The sequence below is a fragment of the Mirounga leonina genome, unplaced genomic scaffold, assembly GCF_011800145.1.
Source record: "Mirounga leonina isolate KUSES-001 unplaced genomic scaffold, KU_Mleo_1.0 Mir_239, whole genome shotgun sequence".
Lineage (NCBI taxonomy): Eukaryota > Metazoa > Chordata > Mammalia > Carnivora > Phocidae > Mirounga > Mirounga leonina.
In genome coordinates this window covers 312,758-335,669 of record NW_023270624.1, presented here as the reverse complement: position 1 = coordinate 335,669, position 22,912 = coordinate 312,758, and the positions used below count along the sequence as shown (strand labels likewise).

Genomic DNA, 22,912 nt, shown 5'->3' with positions numbered 1-22,912 from the left:
CCTTCCTTCCTTCCTTCCTTCCTTCCTTCCTTCCTTCCTTCCTTCCTTCCCCAGTGATTTTGTATAATCATTGTGCTGTGTGTGTTACACTTAACTTGTGTTTGACCACTCTATGTTGACTTGCTTTTTATTCAGGTATGGTTGGGTGGGTTCTTAGGCACTTCTGTTGGTTTCCCCTCAAAGAGGCAGGCTGTTGGCACACCTTTTGTCTGTGCGTTGTTAGGATTAGTGGATTTCAGCCCCCAATTGGTGGTTTTTGTAATTACATATTTTTTCCCTTGGGGAACATTCAGATATTTGATTGTCCCTGATTTTGACTGAGTATAAGTTTGATTCCTGGCAGAAAAATAGACCAGAGAGGCTCCTATCCCTTGCTTTATGTTCCTGCCTCCAGCACCTGTTTTCTTTCCACTCTTAGTCAGAGGATGGTTAAAATAGATTTAATATAAAGGCTGTAATTAGGGAACTGTGAATCTGTTTGGGGCTGTGGGGTGGGGTATAACTTTTTGCAAGGACCTTTGTGAATATATTTATTCTAGTCTGCTTCTGTAGTTCTGTTTTCTTTTTTCTCTACCTTAGATTCTAATAAATCCCTCCCTATGGGTTTTTATAAAAACTCTCCCAGTGATTCCTGTCCCATCCCCTTCACTGCACCTACACATGCGCACGTGCGCACACACACTCGCGTGTAGCATTTCTGGAATTGTAGAGAATATGTGGATTTCTAAATTTTTTTCCCTATCTAGATGGCAGTTTTTCTAAGTTTATGGTATGCAGTTAGGTTACTCTTAGTTTAAGTGCTCCAGGATAGTCTTATTAGTTGTGTTATGGTTTGTAACTCTGCTTTGCAACACTAACTTTCCCACGATGGCTATAGTTATGTAGTTTTAAACCATTCCTTACAATATTTAATTATGAAAGCATATCTTTCTGTGTTGGTAAATAATGTCCTGTGTTTAAGGTAAATACTTCTTCTAAGATACTGAAAACTGTTTCTCTGAGATCTAGAGTGGGGATGGGCTTTTTTATGCTGCCAGGATCAGTAGTGACGCCGGGCCCTGGGTTGGAGGAATAGGGGATTGACTAGTCAGGTGCTACATACCTGCTGACTCTGGCGTAGCTGTTTTTAAAAGTCTTTTGTAATCCTTGGCAGTCTTCAAGTCTGTTTTGGAAACCTTTTAGTCTTCTTAGATAAAAACACGGTATGTCACTGCAGGTTATTTAGAGGAGAGATCTGCTTGTTGATTTCAAAGTCTTGGGAAACGTCCTAAATTGTATGCATTCTTACATCCTTTTCTCCACCAACACTGTGTTTTGCCAGACTCCCAAAAAAATAGGGGAAGGGCGTTGCTCAGTGGGCAGATGTGCTCCTCTTGCTGCTCCTGGAAAGAGTTTGTCCAGTTTGCTACCTTTTTTTTTTAATTTGACTTTAGTTGACAAACAGTGTTACATTAGTTTCAGGTGTACACTGTAGTGATTGGACAATTTACGGGCTACCATTTCTTTTATTCTGTTGTACTCTTTTTTCCCCCTACTTCCAAATCCTTACTGTCAGGGATTTGGAAATAAAGATGGTCTCCTTGCTGCTTTCGAGTTTAATGAACTGTCTCTTAAAATTTTTTTAAAGATTTTATTACTTATTTGACAGAGAGCAAGAGCACAAGCAGGGGGAGCAGCAGAGGGAGAGGGAGAAGCAGGCTCCCTGCTTCAAAAATACATGACCTGAGCTGAAGGCAGATGCTTAACCGACTGAGCCACCCAGGCGCCCCTGGTTTTCAGATTTCTTAGCTCAGTAACACTTTTATCCATTCTCTGACATGTGATCAAACTCTGGACCTTGATTCAAACTAACTAAGCTCACATGAGGTTGATAAATCAGACTTCTCAACTTCCACTAAGAAGTCAAATGATTAATAATAGGACCAAAATACTAACCTCAGCTGGACAGAGCCAGTTTCTTACCATTGTTAAATTTTCTTGGGAAAAGTCAATAAAGATCAGATGGTTGGTTTTTGTTTTTTTTTTTAAGTAGAATCTCGTTAGAATAATGGCATTTGGGTGATGGTCTGTACTCATCAAGCTCTGGTAGCCTGACAACATTTTATATTTTCTAGGTTGTTTCTGGAATATTCATATCATTCAAAAAGGGCACTTGCTTTGCCAGGTAGTCCTCTAGAATAGGAACAGTTTCTGACTCTGTAGTTCTCTGTTAGGTATTTTGTATCATCAGTCTAAAAACTTTAGTCATTGTATTCTAGTCTCAAGAAGTTAACATGTAAGAGAACAGTTTGTTTTATCAATAATATTTAACAAAACAAAAAATAGATGTGCTGTTTTTTGTGCAGATGATTAATCTCACCATTTATATTTTTCCAAGCAGCTTTTTAAGGATTATTTACCTCCTTCTGTGTTTTGACTACCCAGTCAGAGCCCATTTGTTTCAAAAATAGCTCTACTCCCCATCACTAGGGGGGCAACATAGCATAATGAAAGTTGCTTTGACTTTTTTCCAGTCTTTTTTTTATTGTGGCAAATACACATAAAATTTACCGTCTTAACCATTTTTAAGTGTAGCAGTCAGTAGTACTATATAAATTCATAATGTTGTGCAACCATTACCATCATCCATCTCCATAATTCTTCTTTTTAAACTGAAACTCTACACATGTTCAGTAACTTCCCTTCCCCAGCCCTGGCAACTACCATTCTACTTTCTGTCTCTCTGAGTTTGACTACATTAGTACCTCATGTAAATGAAATCATACAATATTTGTCTTCTTGTGATTGGCTTATTTCACTTAGAAAGTAGCTTTAACTTTTAATTAGACACAAAGCCTGACTCTGCTACTTCTCAGCCTTATAATACTGGTTAAATTGCTTAAGCCTTTTTGGGCTTTAGGTTTCTGTTGGTAAAATGGAGTTAATTCTGACTGCAGGAAGAACTAGCAAAAGACTAAATCTATTGAGATAAGAAGAAAACCAAGATAAAAGATACCCTGGAAGCCAAATGAATAAGTGTGTCTACAAGGGAGTGATCCTTTACATCAAATACTGATCATAGGACAAGCAAAAGGAGGTCTAAGAAACGACCATTGAATATAACAATGTGAGGTCACTGGTTTTCTTCTTGGCAGTTTTTGGTGGAATGTTAAAAGCACATACTGATTTGAATGACTCTAACTGGGAAAAGAGGACTAGGAGACAGCATATACAACTCCTGGGGATAATTTTTTTGTGTGAAGAGAATGAGAAAAAAGTAACTGGAGGGAGAAATGGGGTCAGGACTTCATTATATTTAAATAGAGGAGATAATACCATGTATGTGTATATTGAAAGTAAAGATCTGGTATAGAGGGAAAAAGTGATGTAGGAGAGAATTGCCAAGTAATGTCCTTGAATAGGCAAGATGATGGGGTGGGATTGAGTGTTCAGAGGGCAAGCAGTTTGTCCTACTAAAAGAGTGTAGATGGGTGGAGGTGGGAGTTCATAGAAAGGTCTCTTGTGTTTTCTGTTTCAGCGAGAAAATAGAAATAAGAAAGGGAAGATGGAGGAGTAAAATGTTAGAGGTTCGAAGGGAGAAGTCATGTAGAAGGGACTAGGAGAATTAACAGTATAATTTCCTGGCAGCACAAATAGTCCATTAGAGGTAAATGATTGCTGCTGACTGGCTCACTTTAAGTTCACATGGTGGTAAGTTCTTCTCCAGCTATATTTAGCTGAGTAGGTATCCAGAGAAGGTGGAGAGTTGGCTGAAGTGGGTTTGAGCTCATCTAAGTGAGTAAGGTCAAGTGAGACTCAGTCAAGGAGTTTGGAGGAATATGCAAAGGGCGTGAAACTTCATTTCACCTAAATATTCTCTGAATGTATTGATAACAAAGGATTAAGGAAATAACCACAAGTGAAATGAACAATAGTCCTTCAGTATCAATTTATATTTAGTACTTCAGATTGTCTGATTCTCAGAAATGGTTTTTACACTTGGTTTTTCCAAATATTGGTGTATATAGTGTATATAGTACATTTGATTGCTGTGCCTTGTAAATTGTTTAATCCATGTCAATTTCCTCTCGTCTTATTTTCATGTCATTTATTTGTTGAAGAAATTAGGTCTTTCTCATGTAGAACTTTGCATATTCTGCATCTGGCCAGCTGTATTTTTGTGGAGTTATTTACGATTTTTAAAAATTTTTTAATTGTGGTTAAAATATAACAAAATTTATGCCTTAGCCATTTTTAAGTATATGGTTCAGTAGTGTTCAGTGTGTTCATGTTGTTGTGTCTTGTGTTATTTTTAACATAGTCCTCTATCTCCTTTATTTTGTTCAACTGGTGCCAGACGTAGAAGGGCTTGATATGATTCACATTCAAATTTTTTTTTTTTTTAAGATTTTATTTATTTATTTGACAGAGAGAGAGACAGCGAGAGAGGGAACACAAGCAGGGGGAGTGGGAGAGGGAGAAGCAGGCCCCCGGCTGAGCAGGGAGCCCGATGCGGGGCTCGATCCCAGGACCCTGGGATCATGACCTGAGCCGAAGGCAGACGCTTAACGACTGAGCTACCCAGGCGCCACCTCACATTCAATTTACTTTTAATATGTTTTGATGAGGGGGCAAGGGCATAGTAGTGTTGGCACATAGATCTGGTCCTAATGATGAGATTAGCCATTGGGTTGAGGTCTTATAGCCTAGATATGCATTTATAATTTATCCATTGGATTTTTTTTTCACCTAATGCTTTTTTTTTTTTTTTTTTGAAGATTTTATTTATTTATTTGACAGAGAGAGACACAGCGAGAGAGGGAACACAAGCAGGGGGAGTGGGAGAGGGAGAAGCAGGCTTCCCGCTGAGCAAGGAGCCCGATGCAGGGCTCGATCCCAGGACCCTGGGATCATGACCTGAGCCGAAGGCAGATGCTTAACCGCTGAGCCACCCAGGCGCCCCTCACCTAATGCTTTTATTAATCATTGGTGATCATTGCCTAGACCATTTTTTTTCATTAGGGGTTGTGAAATGGTGATTTTGTAATTATGTAACTCTTTTGCATTTATTAGCTGAAATTCTGTCAAGAACATTCCCTTATCTAGTTTCGGCCAGAAATGCAGGCTAAATGCTTGATTCTTTCCCTTTTCCCACTTTTTAGGTGACTGAGATATATATTTTTTTTAATTAAAGTTTTGAATTCATGCAATATATAATGACTCAGAGCCATTCTTTTGATGTTCATGTCTTATCTGTGGCCACTGGTTGCTTCTCCAGGCTGTCTGCTGTGTCTTCCACAGCCACAGCGTCTTTGTTAGCATCCAGCCCTGTTTTTTATTTTTCTGATCCTGGACCTGAAATCCTCCATTTCTCCAAGAAGCGCCTAGTTCTTTTTCGTGGGAAATGGTATTTAGAGATCATAATATGGGTGTTTATTTTTAAAAAGACATCGTTGTTTTCAGTTATTTGGTTCTTCAGAATACTGATTGGATTTTTTTAATTCAACAGGCATGCCCAAAGAAAAATACGAGCCCCCTGACCCTAGGAGGATGTACACAATTATGTCCTCCGAGGAAGCAGCAAATGGAAAGAAATCACATTGGGCAGAGCTTGAAATAAGTGGTAAGACCTGCATACATAAATTTATGGTATGGAATCAAGATATGGTAGAAAATTTAAGTTTTCTAATGCCAGTACACAAAAGAGGCAATGCTGTATTTTGCCAGTGCTAATTTATCTTAGAGGTGGGAAGGTTCAGTGGAAGGAACATGGTTTCAAAGTTCAAAACCCATTCATTGCTTATTCTCTAAGTATCCGTGTCCTTTTATAAAATGGGGGTGATAACAAGGATGAAATGAGAATAACACATGTGAAATGCCTAGTGTGCAGAGGTTTGTTCTGATAAGGTAATTCTCTGATAAAGTAGCTCGAGCTTTTATATTATCAAATAACAGATTTCCAGTGGGGTGGGAAATACCTATTCTAGTATAGGTTATGTGATAGATTTCCTTCTCCTTATTTTTTTCATTTGTTTTTCAGTCTGAGTCTCCAGGGATGGCCTTATTCAGGAACACAAAATCTTAAAAGAATTTAAAGCAGATCTCAAAGTTCCCTTCTACCTTAATGCAGTCTAGACATAGAGAAATAGATGAGCCTCAGAGACACCCCATAATCCCTGCCAGTGGGCATGCAGCCTCTTTTTTTTTTTTTAAGATTTTCTTTTTTTCTTTTTTTATTTATTTATTTGACAGAGAGAGACACAGCGAGAGGGAACACAAGTGAGGGGAGTGGGAGAGGGAGAAGCAGGCTTCCCGCTGAGCGAGGAGCCCGATGTGGGGCCTGATCCCAGGACTCTGGGATCATGACCTGAGCCGAAGGCAGATGCTTAACGACTGAGCCACCCAGGCGCATTGGCCCCAATGCAGCCTCTTTTTTAATACTTCAGAGGTGGTAAGGGGACGTTGTTACCTCTCAAGGCAACTAGTGCTAAAGAAGTTTTGTGTTAATGTTGGCCTGATAGGCCTCCCCATACTTTTCTTCCAATCTGTCTTGATTTTTGCCTTCTGAAATAATGAAGAACAAGTTTTCTCTTCTTTTTCCTGACTGCCTTGGATTTTGTTTTTTTAAATTTAATGCAGCAAACATGCTGAGCATATGCTATGTGTAAAACATTTTGCTAGGTGCTGTAGTAGGTGTCAGGAAGATAGACAGATGGAAAAAAAAACATGGTCTCTGTCATCCTGGAGCTTATGCATATTAGGAAGTGAGAAGAACAGAGTATACCAGTATAAATAACTAATAGACAAAATCTAACTGCCAGTCTAGATAGAAAAGTATTTACAGGAAGCAAAAAATTAAGTAATAATAGTAATATTCTTCCCTTGTCAGCTCAAAATTTCTGGTTAACCTATTCAGTACCTAAACACTCTCCCTGGGTACCCACATTAGTATCTCCTGGTTTCCCTCTCTCAAGGTTTTTAGAGTGCTGGTGGTGGTAATTAAGTTGAGTTCAGTTTCATAGAGTAGGTGTGGTAGAGTAAAAATTTTCTTTTTTCCCCTCTTGTCAGATTTAACTTTCTGGGTCAGGGTAGCCCAAAGGGAAATACGCTCTCTGATTTACCAGTTACTTTCAAAGCTTAGGCAGTTACCCATTCCTGCTTTCCCCTTTGAATTTCTTCAGGATTGGTATTTGATTGTATTTTTCTCTTTTTTCAGCCTGTATTAGCAGTTTTTGAATTGTATGTCCTTGGCTTATAGGAAGTTTCCTTTTTCTTACAATGTCAGGATAAGCTTAGAAAGTACTCAGTGAGATTATATCTCTGAGGTTAAGGGGATTTTTCTTTACTCTTTCCTCCCTCTACCTCATGTTGGGAACTCTTTGCAAATGAGCTTTGGGAAGAAATCTGTATACAAGATAGGAAGGAAGTATTTAGTATCATTTCAAATAAACCATTGGTTGAAATAGGTCTATGGAACAGGGTCTAGTAATAAAGCCACAATCAGGAAGGTCACTTTATTGTCTTAGCCAGTTTTTAATACATAAGCTCCTGTGTGTAGAAATTGTCAAGACTGACTTCAGTTCATGCAAAGACAGTTCATATATATGCTTTAGCACCAAGTTCCCTAAGATTCTGTGATGCAAAGTTCTAGGGATCTGAGGTCATTGAACCCTAGACCCACAGTTATCTCATGCACTCCTCTGGTTCCAGGGGGAATGGGTGGGTGGTGAGTTCCTTTTGCCATTTGGAGGTAACCAGATAGTCAAATGACTATTGATCATTTACTTTTTTTTTTTTTTTAAAGATTTTATTTATTTATTTGACAGAGAGAGACACAGCGAGAGAGGGAACACAAGCAGGGGGAGTGGGAGAGGGAGAAGCAGGCTTCCCGCTGAGCAGGGAGCCCGATGTGGGACTCGATCCAGGACCCTGGGATCATGACCTGAGCCGAAGGCAGTTGCTCAACCGACTTGAGCCACCCAGGTGCCCTGATCATTTACTTTTTAAAGAAAGCTTTTTTTTTTTTCCCACTGTAAAATGAAACACATAAAGAAAACCACACAGACAAATCTATTAATGAATTATTATAAGGCCAAAAGCCTTGTAAAACCACTATCCAGGTCAAGAATTAGAACTTTTTCATCTACCCCGGAGCCTCTTCCATTGAGCTTTAATACCAAATTATGTATATCTAAGCATTATAGTTTAGTCCCCTACCCCGTTTTTATTTAGTATGTCTTAATTTACAGGTTCCCCCCTCTATGTTGAACTTGAGTGGTTTGACTTGTTTCCCCACAGTCTCTGTTTTTCTTACTGAGACTCATACAGTTCAACATGTTTTTCATCCTCTGCAAATGGGCATCTGGATGCAGAGGCTTGATCAGGCTCCTATTTATCCCCTGGGCAGGGCTCAAAGTAGTGCTGTGCTTTTTCTTCAGACAGCACATAAAGTCCGAAGGTCTTCTTTTCTACTGATGTTCAATGCCTAGAGCCATTAATTCCTTCAGGGTGCAAAATAGTGATATTCTAATTCTGTCATTTTTTTTTTCTCCCATTAAGTGAGCTACATCTATAAAGAGATGCTAAAAAAAAACAAAAACAAAACAAAACAAAAACAAACAAACAAAAAGAGATGCTTTTCCTTACTTACAGATTGATTACCCAGTGTACAGTTTATATAGGGAAGGCAGAAAAGAAAGTTTGTTTCTTTCCTTTTATTTACTAGTTTTCAATATAAACTATCATCCTTTGAGGGTGACTAATTAGGTTTTTTAAAGTGTCATTATTACTGTATCTAAACATTTGGGTTTCAGATATATGTCATGAATTGTAGTTATTACTTTTATTGTGATCCTTAAATTGTCCTGTTGTTGACTAATGGGAGAGCTTCTTAAATGATTTCTGAGTTTTTGATACAACCCTAATTGTCTTTGGTAGTTTCCTTGCTGTCTGGTATAGCAAGATTTTCTCGACTCGTCTTGTGTATTTATGTACCAACCTGGAATATATAATTTTTTCCAAGAAATCTGGTGTTTTTTTTTTTTTTTAGTTGGAAATGATATTTCAAGACCAAAATATCTGTTGCTAGGGATGCTTGTTGCTATTGGGTTGGTCATTGTTTCTAGGTCTTTCCACTGGACAGAGCTAGGAAATAGGACTATACATATCATATCTTTTCATCATATATATAGAGAGAGAGAGAGAGAAAGAAAGTCAAACATATTTATGATGGGAAGATACATATTTATATGATATTTACATGCTTAATATAAAATATTTTTAAATATATAAAATATATTTGTATATTTACAGTTAAGATATCTTGTTAAAATATACTGATACTTTTGATTCAGATTTAGAATAACAGGGATTTTTAGTTAACTTTTTCTATAATTACATGTGTGTCTCCTTTAACACTGAGTGTCCTAGTTCTTAGGGACGTGGGATGATGGAATTTGAATATCCTGTAACTACTTACTGGGTTTATCCCATATTACATTGCAGTCTCAGAATAACGGTACGAGAAATACTACCACTAATATGAGACCTGAAAGCAGGTATAACTGACTGGAATATTATTCCCATTCCCCACCCCACTCCCATTACATAGTTGTACTCTATATTGTGAGAGTATGTTTTCATTACATACTGTCAGGCTTCCCATTTAACCTGCATACAATCTCCATTTGGACTTTGTTTTCTAAGTAAGTATATATTCAGTGCTTCCCACTAGTTCATTTATCTCTAATCACTTTGGTTTTCTGGAATCTTATTCTCTAGATGTTTCCTTAGGAAGGGCTCATGGGAGCAATATTCCCTGAGTTTCTTGCATGTTGGTAACAGTTTTTGTCCTTTATATTTGAATGTCAGTTTGGCTGAATGTAAAATCAGTAGCTCACGTTCTTTCCTGAAATATCTTGAATATGTTGCTTCAGTTTTGCAGTAGACTTTGATGACAGTCTAATTTTCTTTCACCTACTAATTAGTTGCTCTTTTTGCCTAGATGCCCAAAGGATTTTTTTTTGTAAATCAGTAATTTTACTGGAATATATCTTGGTGTTGGTTTTGTTCTAACTTGATATTCATAGGTACATTATATTAAGAAAAACGTGTACATGTGTAGTATGAATTTTTTTTCTTTTAGTTTCAGGACAGTTTGGATAATAACTTTCAGTATTCTGATTCCTTTGTGTTTTTTCAGAGATTTATTCTCTGAATTTGCATATTTGTCTCTTGAATCATTTTTAAAACTTAAAAAAATTAAGGTATAATTTACAGGAAAATAAAAATAAAATGCAGTAAAACTCACCCTTTATTGTTGTATAGTTCTTTTATAAGTACAAACACTTGTGTAACCACCACCACGGATACAGTATGAGTTTCATCACCCCCAAAAAACTTCCCCCTGCACCTTTTTTTAAGATTTTATTTATTAGAGAAAGAGCACGAGCGGGGGTGGGGAAAAGCAGAGGGAGAGGGAAAAGAACATTCCCTTCTGAGCATGGAGCCTGAGGTGGGGCTCCATCCCAGGACCCTGAGATTATGACCTCTTGAGCCGAGGTCAAGAATGGGACGCTTAACTGACTGAGCCACCCAGGCGTCCCTAAAGTAGACTTTATTTTTTAGAGCCATTTTAGGTTCACAGCAAATGTGACACAGTATTGTGCATGATTCCCCCACTATCAACGTCCTCTACCAAATGGTGCATTTGTTACAGGTGATGAACCTACACTGGCTGACACATTATCATCCAAAGTCCATACTTTACATTATAGGGTTCACTCTTCGGTGTTGTACATTTTATGGGTCTGGACAAATACATAATGACATATATCCACCATTATAAATCATAGTATTTTCACTGCCCTAAAAGTCTCTGTGCTCTGCCATTTCATCCTCCTTCCCTCTCCCTGAACCCCTGGCAACCTGTGATCCATAGTTTTTCCTTTTCCAAAATGTCACATAGTTGGAATCATATGTATGTAGCCTTATAGATTGACTTCTTTCACTTAGTAATGTGCATTTAAGTTCCTCCATGTCTTTTCATAGCTTGATAGTTACTTTCTTTTTAGTGCTAAATAATATTCCATTGTCTGGATGTACTACAGTTTATTTATCCATTCATCTACTGAAGGATATCTTTGTTGCTTCCAAGTTTTGGAAGTTATGAATAAAACTGCTATAAACATCCATGTGCAGGTTTTTGTGTGGATGTAAGTTTTCACTTCCTTTGGGTAAATGCTAGGGAGTGTGATTGCTAGATCATATGGTAAGAATATGTTTAGTTTTGTAAGAAACTGCTAAACTCTTCCAAAATGTCTATATCATTTTGCATTTCCACTAGCAGTGAATGAGACTTCTTGTTACTCCACATGCTTTCCAGCATTTGATGTTGGTGTTCAGGATTTTGACAATTCTAAATGGTATATGTAGTGGTATCTCAGTGTTTTAATTTTCATTTCCCTGATGACATATGATTAAGAGCACCTTTTCATATGCTTATTATATACTTATCTGCATATTTACTTTGGTGTGGTGTCCACATCTTTTGCCCATTTTTAAATTGGATTATTTTCTTATTGTTGAGTTTTAAGAGTTCTTTGTATATTTTGGATGACAGTCCTTCACCAGATAGGTCTTTGCAAATGTTTTCTGTCGTCTGATTCTTGTCATTGACAGTGTCTTTCACAGAGCAGAAGTTATTAATTCTGATGAAGTCCAGCTTATTATTTCTTTCATGGGTTGTGCTTTTGTTGTTATATCTAAAAAGTCATTGCAAACCTAAATCATAGTAGATTTTCTTCTGTGTTATCTTCTAGGATTTTTATGGTTTTGTGTTTTACATAAAGTTCTGTGATCCATTTTGAGTTAGTTTTTATGAAGAGTGTAAGGTATCTTTTTTTTTGCTTGTGGATGTCCAGTTATTCTAGCACCATCTGTTGGAAAAGTGTTTCTCCGTTGTATTGCCTTTGCTCTTTTGTCAAAGATCAGTTGACTGCCCAAAGATCTGGGCCCTGTTCTGTTGATCTGTTTGTCTATTCTTTTGCCAGTACTACACTGTCTCGATTACTGTATCTTTATAGTAAGTCTTGAAGGCAGCTAACATCAGTTCTCCAGCTTTCTTCTTCTCCTTCAGTTTTGTGTTGGCTATTCTGTGGTCTTTTGCCTCTGCATATAAACTTTAAAATTAGTTTGTCAATATTCATAAAATAACTTGCTGGACGTTTAGTTGAGATTGCATTGAATCTATAGGTCAAGTTGGGAAGAGCTGACATCTTGATAATATTGAGTCTTCCTATCCATGAACATGGAATATATGTCCATTTATTTAGTTCTTTGATTTCTTTCATCAGAGTTTTAGTTTTCCTCATACAGATCATGTGTATATTTTGTTCGATAGTTATTTCATTTTTGGGGTACTAGTGGTTTTGTTTTTAATGTCAAATTCCAATTGTTCATTGCTGGTATATAAGAAAAGAATTGATTTTGAATCTGTAGTTCTTCATTTATTTGTGATTTTTAAAAATATCTTCCTTCTCTAAAAGCATTCTCTTTTTTGTGGTTATTCATTATTAAGTTCTTGGTAGTTTAGTTTTCCTTTACTGAGCTTTTCTAATTCTTATTTATGTTCTTTTATTGCTTTTATCATTTTCTTAATGCCAGACTTTTAGCTCAGTTTGAAATTTTAAGTAATAGTTTTTGGGGCATTTATGGTATGCTTTCCTTGTCTATAGGGAGTTATTTTGGTAACTTTTTTTTTTAAGATTGATTTTTAGAGAGAGAGAAAGAAAGAGCACATGCACGTGGGCAAGAGCACACAAGCGTGGGGGGTGCGGGGGCAGAGAGAGAATCTCAAGCAGACTCCCCACTGAGCACGGAGCCCAGCTTGGGGCTCGATCTCATGACCCTGAGCCTGAGCCAAAACCAAGAGTCGAACACTTAACTGACTGAGCCACCCAGGTGCCCTATTTTGGTAACTTTTAAAAATACTTAATAACTTATGAGATTTGAGCATATAAACTTTTCATTTTTATTTAAACTTAGTTTTTATGAAGTTCCCGGAGGTGTGATTCAGGATTGTTTTTCTAACTTCAGAGCTCCCTCTTCTGGTTTTTGCAGTGAAACTTTCTGATTCTGTTCCCTTCTCTCATTTTTATCTGGACCTTTTTCACCCCCTTATCTCTTTTATGCCTTTCTCACTAAATTTTAATTTATTTCTGGAGGTTTTTTTCCTCAGGGGCCTTGGCTGGTCAGTTTGTGGAGTTCCTGGGGTCCAGACTGCTTTCAGACTTACTGTGGACGGTTTGCACTCATAACTGAATTACACTAAACTCCTCCCAGTTGCAATGATGTTCTCAGATAGGTGCGTCTAGTGGAACTAGTTGGTTTCTCTCTTTTTAGTTCTGGTAGTTGGGTTTAAATATGTTGTCATGTGATTTATCTTCTCTTTTCCTATCTGTTTTTTGTTGCCTTTTCTTTCCTTTTGAATTAACTAGGTACTTTTGGTAAAATTGCATTTTATCTCCTTTGTTGACTAATAAGCTATTATTCTTTAATAATGGTTGCTTTAGGGTTTATAATATAAAGTGTATCAAGAATATTTATATATTACTTCGTATTTGGTATAAGAGTCTTAACAATCTACTTCTGTTTATTTTCTCCTGATGTTTGTGCCATTGCTGTCATATATTTTCCTTATCCATGTTATAATATCTCACATTGTATTGTTATTTTTCCTTTAAAGGGTGAAGGATTAGGAAAAGTTTTTTTGTTTTTTTGGCTTTTTTGGGAAAAGTTGTTTTTATTTACCCATGTATCCATGTTTCCAGTGTTCTTCATTCCTTTGTGTATAGGCAAGTTTCTGTTACCCTTTTCCTTCCAATTGAAGGACTTCCCTTAATATTTCCTGTAATGGAAGTCTGTTGGTGATTTTTTAATTCAGGTTTCATGTTTGAAAACGTCTTTTACTTTGCCTTATTTTTTAGCAAGATATTTTTTTGGGGTATAGAGTTCTAGCTTGACAGTTTTCATCTTTCAGTACTTTAAAGATCCTGTTCCACCATCTTCTTGCTTGCATTGTTTTTGATGAGAAGTTTGCTGTCGTTCTTATCCTATTTTCTTTTATGTTTGTCCTTTTTCTGTAGCTGCTTTAAGACTTTATTACTAATTTTAAGCAATGTGATTATGATGTACCTTGGTGTCTTTTTTTTTTTTTTACCTTGTACTTAGGTTTTGTTGAACCTCTTGGATCTGTAGGTTTATAGTGTTCATGAAATTTGAAAAAGTTTGGGTCACTCTTCAAATAATTTTTTATGTTTTCCCCTCCCCCACCCACCTTTTTTGGGAATACAGTTACTTTTTCTTCAAGTTGTCCCACAGCTCACTAATTCTCTGTTTAATTTGTTCCATTCCCCCCCCCCCCGGACAGTTTTTATTGCTGTATCTTCAGTTTCATCAATCCTTTCTTCACAGTATCTAATTTGCTGTTAATTTCATCCAGTAATAGTATATTTTTTATAACTGGAATTTAAAAGTTTTTTTTTTTTAATCTTCCATGCCTTTACTTAACATTTTGCCTCCACCTTTTTGAGGGTATGTAATACAGTTATAATAACTTTCAGTGTCCTTATTTGCTAATTCTATCTTTTTCATTTCTGGGTTGCTTTGATTCCTTTCCACTCCCCCCTACCCATTTCTCTTTTTCTCTCTTTTTGCATGCCTGGTATTTTTTTATTAGACACATTGCTTTGTGAATTTTACTGTTTTGGGTGCTGGATGTTTTTATACTCCTGTAAATACTCCTGAGCTTTGTTCTGGGATGCAGTTAAATCATTTGGAAACCGTTGGATTCTCTCGAGGTTTGCTTTTAAGTACCACCTCTCTAAATTCCCTGAGTTATGAAATTTTCCATCTGGTGGAATGTCTGATCCTAAGGATTGTTCCCCTTGCCCTTTTCAGTTTGTCCTCACTCCCCCATTTCTGGCCTCAGGTTTTCTTCACATGCATTTGCTTATTACTACTCAGCTGAAGACTCAGGAGGGTCCTCAGATCTTTAGAGTGTTCTCTCTGTGCGGGTCTGTCTCCTCAGTTCGCATAGACTGCCAGACTCCACCTGAGTTCCATCCCCCTGCACTACTCTGAGGAAACTGTCCAGGCTGAACAATCTCAAAGGCTCACATTGTTTGTTTCCCATCTGTCAATGATTATTGTCTTGTGCTACCTGGTGTGTGGTGTCTGAAACTCAGTTTTTCATATATTTGTTTGGTTTTTAGTTGTTTTATGTGGGAGGGTAAATTCAGTCTGTGTCACTCTACTTTAAAGTGTAAGTCCAATATAGTTTTTTTTTTTAAAGATTGTGTTTGGTAAGTCTAGTATCTGAATCTCCTGGGAGTTCTCTTTTGTTGTTTCTCTTTTTCTTTTGGTTTTCAGTCCTTTGGTAAGTTTCACTGAATGCTGGGAATTATAGGAAATCGTAGAATAATTTGATGGTCTGTCTGGATGGTGTTTTCTTCCTTTGGAGTGGATTTGCTTTTGTCCTTGGCAGGCAGTCATGGTAGGAGCAGCTCCCCATCATCTAATCAGGAATCCATCTCATTTGAGGGAGGTGTTCAGTGGGTTGGCTTACTTCAGGTCACACTTACTCCATTAGTAGGTCCTAACTGGAATCTTGGTGGTTTAGCAGGGTCTTTTTCCTTGGTATTTCCTGAATTCCTGTGTTGTTTCCCCAGTGGTGGAAAAGGGATTAAAGCTTTGCTTTTAGCTCCTCACCGTCTCTGTTTTCACCTCACGTACTTGCCTTTGCTGCTTGTGATTCTCCATATTTGCCAAAGGTAATGTGGGATCTGTCCTGACTACTACTTCTCTTTGCTCCTCTTCTCACTTCTTTGTCTCTCATTTCTTCGCTGTCTTTGTAGTTCTCCAGTGCTTTCAAATTTATTTTTGTGTTTTGTACCCTATTTTCATCTAGTTTTTCTTTCTCTCAGGAGGATGATTGGTCAACAACAAATTATTCTCTTGTTACAGCAAGCTGAAATTCAGATGCATACAAATTTTTAAATTCTGCCTAAAGAATCTGCAGATACCAAACAATTTTCATGTTTCTCTTGTTTCATTGCATGGTGGCAGCCTTGTAATTGCCTGCTTTTGAGGTACGCCTAGCCCAGAACAGCTACTTGTTCCAGGCCCTTGAGCTGGCAGTGGAGGGTAGGGAAAAACATACTAACCAGAGCCATACTCAGGAACCTTCCAAGGGAAAGGGGCTAGTCTTTTTTTTCCCCCCCATTTTCAAGACTGTATATATTTGTCTCTAGAAGGTAGCCCTGAACTGGCCTTTTCACTTTTCATACTTGGGGGAGCCTGTGACTCAGGGCTTCCACTTTTAGGAATCTCTCCATACTCCTGGTTGGGGAGATACCTGCAGTCGTAGACCTCACGCTCTGGTGACACGCATACGCTGACTCGCCGCTGCCGCCGTCTGCCCCGGGCCTTTCCTCCCCGCTCTTCACGCCCACAGTACAGCTGGCCTGCTGGGTGATGTTTCTCGATGGATTTCTAGCCAAGGATATGTGGTTCAGAAGATGGTTGCTGTAGTCCTGGTGATCTGGATTTTGTGTCTCAGAGTCTTTGGCTCCTCTGAAAACATCACTGAGAACTTGTATGTACTCAGTGGCACCTTGAAGGATATCAGCTTTGCTAGGTTTCCTGCTTTGGGGAAGAAATGGCACAAGCGTCTTCAGCTTGGCAAAACCAAGGTTGAGATTTTTTTATCTGCTCATGCTCCTTGGTGTTGGCCACGCACCGCTGGTCCAGCACCAGTTGGAGGTGCGTCCTCGGTAGAAGAGTAGCCGCCCCAGGGCAGCCACTTGAGCTAGCAGATGGCGACCCGCTGTTCTCAGCCTGTCCTCTGGCACCTTGGCCTGCAGGGCACCCAGAAGAGCAGGTGCAGGTGCTGCGTCCCTGGCGGATGGTGGAGGCCTCCGCGGTAGTCTTTAAATGACACCACAATCAGGTGCCGTAGGTATAGAGCCACACGTTAGCCTTTTCTAGTTTGTGACATTTTCTGACATCTTGAAGGCTTCAGTTGAGTTTGAGTTTAGTTTGAGTTCTATTCATGTTTTCCCATGGAAGAGTGGTAGACCCTGTCTCTCAAATGCTGGATCACATTCTTCTGATTTTTTTAAAGAGAATATTACATTTAGCTCTTTTTGGTAAGTGTAACTTTTGGTAAATGCCACTCCAGAGTCAAGCAGCTTTCCATATGTCATCAGCTTATGCAGCTGTTTGCCCTCTGGGTGACCCTGGTGTCTGCTTTGTGGAAGTTTAGAGTGGGGACAGGTAAACAGGAGAGGAGGGAAACTCAAGTGGAGGCAGGACATCTGGAATAGGAGTTTTGAGGCCATCACGTACTTACTAGAAATCACTTACATGTTATTCACTCATTGATTCTGAAACTTCTGATGAGGTAGGTGATGTAACGTTAAGATTTCAGGAGTCTTACAGGCTGTAGGAGAAGACTCCCACAAGAAGATGATTGTAAAACCATGATAAATACAGGACAAAAAGCCTGACCTATTATCTTTTCTTTTAAGACGGTCTTAGCCAGCCTGGCAGGATCAGGGAAAGCATCCTAGAATAGCTGACTACTAAGTTAATGATACTAGCCAGGGGAAAGTGGAGTTAAGGACATCTCAGGAAGAGGGGACGTGGAGAACCTAAAAAAGCATACAGTGGAGGTCTCCCTTTCACCCCTCCTCCCCCATTACACTTCCCAGCATGCACATGCTTAATGCATTCACACACAGGGTTAGTAGGTTCTTCTGCTCCTTCTGTGCATATACAAATACAGATTCTTATTCCACACCTAATTTTTAATTCAAAAGAGAATATATACATATTTCTGCACTGTGCTTTTTTTTTTCATGTAATATTGTATTGTGGAGAGATTTCTATTTTAAATAAGGATATAGACAGCTCTCCTGTAACCATAATATTTCTGTCACTGTAATTTAAGTGGTACTATAGTGATGGTCAGTCCGTGACAGAGCTACAGTGAATAACCTTGTAGATTGGTTTGCATCTCTTCTAATACATCTGTAGGTCAAAAGGGTATATGCCTTTATAATTTTGACAGATGATACTTGACTTTTTTTTTTTAAATAATGAAATTCAGAATCAACTTACCTAGTCCTGGCATTTTTATCATGATCCTGTTGTTTTATAAATTAGGATGATTTATAGGAATCTTTCTGTTCGTCCTTTTTGTATCCTTAAGGATAATATACTTCTTATTAAATTTATTCCTAGGTATTTTATTTTCTGATTCTTATTATAAATAGGGTCTTCTGTTATTTTTTCATCTGACTATTGTACACATACAAATTATTGTTGTCTCTCTGTAATTTTGTTTGTTCTTTGTTAATGCTATAAAAATTTTTTTTTATGTAACAGTCTTATTGAGATAGAATTCACATATCCTTCAGTTCACTCAGTAAAGTGCACAGTTCAGGGGGTTTTAGTGTATTCACAGAGTTGTGCAACCATTACCACAGTCACTTTGAAAACATTTTTAGCACCCCAGCAGAAACCCTGAACTCATTAGCAGTCACTTCCCATTTCCCACCAATCCCCTAGCCCTAGGTAACCAGTAATTTATTTTCTACATTTGTAGATTTGCCTGTTGTGAATATTTCATATACATGGAATCATACATGTGGTCTTTGTGCCTGCCTTCTTTCACTAGCATAATGTTCTCAAGATTCATCCGTGTTGTAGCAGGGGTCAGTACTCCATTCCTTTGAGTGGCTGAATAATATTCCATGTGCGGCTATCATGCCATTATTTATCTGTGGAAGGACACATTCTTGTGTGTCTCCTCTACTCTCAGTACTCTGTTACAACCCTCCTTCACTTCGACACTGGATGTGTGGGTTTTCCACACATCCAGCAATTCTCTGACACCATCTCAATTCTGACAGTAGTGTCAGGTGCCATAGGTTACAGGTTCGGTCCCATGGGATTCTCGCCCCCAACTTCAGATAGTAGTCACAGGTCCAGGTTGTTACTTGTGCTTCTGACTGAGGAGCTCTAAACCCAGACCTTCCCAGGAACCCCTCCTTGGGTTTCATTTGCTGTATCGGCTCAACAGAACCAGGAAAAGAGTTACTTACTAGATTACTAGTTTATTATAAAAACTCAAGAACAGCCAAATGGAAGAGATGCATAGGGCAGGGTGTAGGGAACAGACGAGAAACTTCCATGCTCTTTCTAGACCCCTCACCATACCTCCCTGTATTCTTCATCTTGGAAGCGCAGAACTCCATAGTTGAGGGGTTCTTTCAGAGGCTTCATTAGGCACGGTTGATTAAATCTGGTGATTGATCTAACCTCCTGCCTCCTCTCCTCCCTGGTTGTTGTTGGGGGAGGGGGAGAAGGGGCTTGGTGAGGGACTGAAAGTTTCAACCCTCTTATCCTGATTGGCTTCCCTGGCAACCAGCCCCCATTCGTGGGGGCTTTAAAAAAGTCACCTCATTTAACGTTAAACTCTGGTGTCCTTGGAAGGGCACCTATGATAACAAAAGACACTTTACTGCTCAATCACTTAGGAAATTCTGGGGGTTTTAGGAGCTCCGTGCTGGAAACAGAGGTGAAGACCAAATGTATATTTCTTTCTTTCTTTCTTTTTTAAAAGATTTTATGTATTTATTTGAGAGAAGGAGAGAAGAGAGAGAGTGCGGGCAAGTGGGGGGAGGGAGAGGGACAAGCAGACTCCGTGCTGAGCAGGGAGCCCAACATGGGGCTCAGTCGCAGGACCCTGAGATCATGACTTGAGCTGAAACCAAGAGTCAGATGCTTAACTGACTGAGCCACCCAGGTGGCTCAAATATGTATTTCTTGTTATAAATCAAAATAGCACAGATTGTTTGTACTTTTTGGCTCTAAAGAATAATGCTGCTCTGAACAGTTGTGTACAGGTTTTTATGTGGGCGTTTTCATTTCTTTCAGGTAGATACTTAGGAGTAGAATTACTGTATCATATGGTAAATGCTTAACTTTTTGAGTAACTGCCAGACTGTTTTCTAAAGTTTCTGCATCATTCTACATTCTAAACCAGACTTGTTAGGAGGGTTCTAATTTCTCCACTCCTTGGCAACAGTTGTTACATCTCTCTCTTTGATTTAGCCATCTTAGTGGGGGTAAAAGAAGTATTTCATTGTGGTTTTCATTAGCATTTCCCTGATGGCTCATGAAATGGAGCATCCTTGCATGTGCTTATTGGCCGTTTGTTTATCTTCCTTGGAGATGATATGAACTTTTGATAATGAAAAAGTAGGTAATGAGTGGATGGGGGAAGTGTAAAATGATCTATTTCCCTTTCATTGTAGAGAATCAAGTTTAAAAGCGAAACATGCAGTTAAAACTGTAAGGATTCTAACCTTTAATGTTTTTAGAATCTCTCTTAACCTTAGATCGGTGTTAGAGAATCTTTTATAGCAAAAAAAAGTTTGACAGTCTTATCATTCCATCATTTTTTCACTTTTTTCTTTTTAAAATCACATTAAAGAATCATGTATAGTTCGACTCACTTTGATTCCTGTTTATTTTTTTATATTAACACGAATGTGATGTAATGGTAGTTACACTGGGTGATGGAATTTTAGTATTTTTAAACAGTGCTGAACTATTTAAAGCATGTTAGTTTAAAAAGTAAATTTATTAACTGGGCACCAGGCTGGCTCAGTCGATGGATCACGTGACTCTCTATCTTGGGGTTGTGAGTTCAAGCCCCTAAGCTGGGTGTGGAGATTACTTAAAAATAAAATCTTAAAAAAAATTAAGTTTTTTAGAAAAGCATGAGGGGCATAACTGGTTAGGTGTTAGTCACGGAGCTTTGCAACAAACATTTCCTTTTGCTCGGGTTAAACAGTTACTAAATGGTAGAGCTCCTTGGCGGTAGAGCACAGACTGCAGTGGGAGTCCGCTGATGCGAGTGCGTCCCTGTGGTCATCTGCATCACACCGCAGCAGTTGTTCTCTGTCGAACCTGAGAGCCTCACCTTTCTCTTGCTTTCTGTTTCCTAATACTTGCCTCAGTCTTTCCATTCTCAGGTTCTAGGCTTTTTACCTTCCTGTCTAACCTTATTTTACTTAAGCTAGTGTTAAATTTGAGCAAGCTGCATTCTTTCATTGCATTTAAGACTGGAATTCCTTTCCACCAAAGCTTAATGAGTGTACCTTTGCAGTTGTGTTTTCCTTCATGGATCGGAACTTCCATTTGTTAACTCACATGCTTTGGTGTGTTAAGTACATTTCCTTCCCCATCAACTTTACAGTGTTTAAATTAAGCACTATCAGGGTATTTGATCTGCCAACTGTTCTCCTTAGTGCCCTTCCTGTAATTCATGTAACTTAATTGGGGCCCTTTTCTCCCTTGTAATCCAGTTTGCCATTCTTACAACACAGTCTTCCTTTTCTAAAGTTGCAGTTTACCTAGCTACGAGCCTGAAATCCTGGTCTCTGACTTCATCAGGAGTTGTGAGTGGGGAAAATTTCAACTGGCCACCTTTTCCAATTACAGTGGAGTCTTGTTACTCACAGTGGTTAAGTTCTGTATAGTCACCTGGAGGATGGTGTTACCAGATACTTGCTCCCATAGGAGATACATGGTTAGGTTCCTATGAACTTATGGCCACAACATTTTCATCAGCTGATCAATACGTAAGCTTGTATTAGGTTTATTTATTTATTTTTAAAGATTTTATTTATTTGTCAGAGTGAGCACAGGCAGGAGAAGGGGCAGGCAGAGGGATAAGCAGGCTCCCCACTGAGCAAGGAGCCCCATGCAGGACTCGATCCCAGCACCCTTGGATCACGACCTGAGCCAAAGGCAGATGCTTAACCAACTGAGCCACCCAGGCATCCCTTGTGTTAGGTTTGAAGACACCTTATTTAATGTATATCGTCAGCTCCTTAACCTTAAACACATGGACACTGTAACTGATGCCTGAAGGCAGCTTACCTAAAACACTGGGCACATCACAGCCTTGCACTTAGCATTTCAGCATCATGCTTGGGGGCCATGTAAACCCCAAATCACCCACAGAAAGCACAATTATGCAAAAACTGTGGCACTCAATAGTGTATAAGACACTTTTTCACTTTGTGAAAGGTGGAGCAAGAGGCCAGAGTGTTGCCTTGTTGGACCTCATCTCAGAACTGTTCTGGGTGACTACTGTTTTTGCTATTCTGCCTGTTTGTGAATGAGTGACAGAGCTACAGGAGTTGCTTTTGGGTTTACAAGTAAACTTGAGGGAGTAGAATTCACAAATACAGAGTCTAGGAAAAATGGAGATCAACTGTAATTGCTCTTCTAAAATGCCAGTTTTAGAGATTCACTCAAGATTTTTTCTTGTTTTTTCTAAATCTACGTATGTGGAGGTAATAATTTTGATTTCTTCGTAGGTATGTTAATTACACCTGGTCCCTTTAGTGTTTGCTGATCACCCCTCTGATTTCAGGGAACACTATTTAGATTCCCCCTGTCTCCTGGTATTTAACAATAAAGGATTCTGGACACTTTAGAATGGAATTACTTCTCAAAACACACCTCTTAATTTAGGTCAGGATAATCTCTGCATTTCTCAAGTCACAAAGCTGCTTAAAATTGAATGTAAATTTTTGGGTGCATATGAAAATGTACAATTTTATGGAGAAGTAAGTAGATAACCTCAGAATTTCAAAAGGTAACTGTCTTTTGTTCATTGACCTCTCAAAAATTAGAGACCTTAATTTCTTGGATTACATAGTTCCACCAGTAGAGATTTATCTAATTGAGGAATTGTGGTGGGGCAAAGGATAATCATATTTAAACTTTTAGTAGGAAACCAGTAGGATTGGTTTCAAAATATAGTGGTAGTTTCCCCATAATGAATGAGTGT

The 22,912-nt window shown here is 38.5% G+C and overlaps 1 protein-coding gene and 1 pseudogene across 2 annotated transcripts in view; one reads left to right on the top strand and one right to left on the bottom strand.

The window, feature by feature from the left end:
• CNOT6 (CCR4-NOT transcription complex subunit 6) overlaps positions 1-22,912 on the top strand; it is a 72,256-nt gene that overhangs the window by 17,188 nt on the left and 32,156 nt on the right. For both annotated transcript variants that reach the window (XM_035029367.1, XM_035029368.1), the window contains exon 2: positions 5,489-5,602. In XM_035029367.1, coding sequence (XP_034885258.1) covers positions 5,489-5,602 — 114 coding nt within the window. The remainder of the gene's footprint in view (positions 1-5,488; positions 5,603-22,912) is intronic.
• On the bottom strand, positions 16,320-19,326 carry LOC118026453 (annotated as a pseudogene).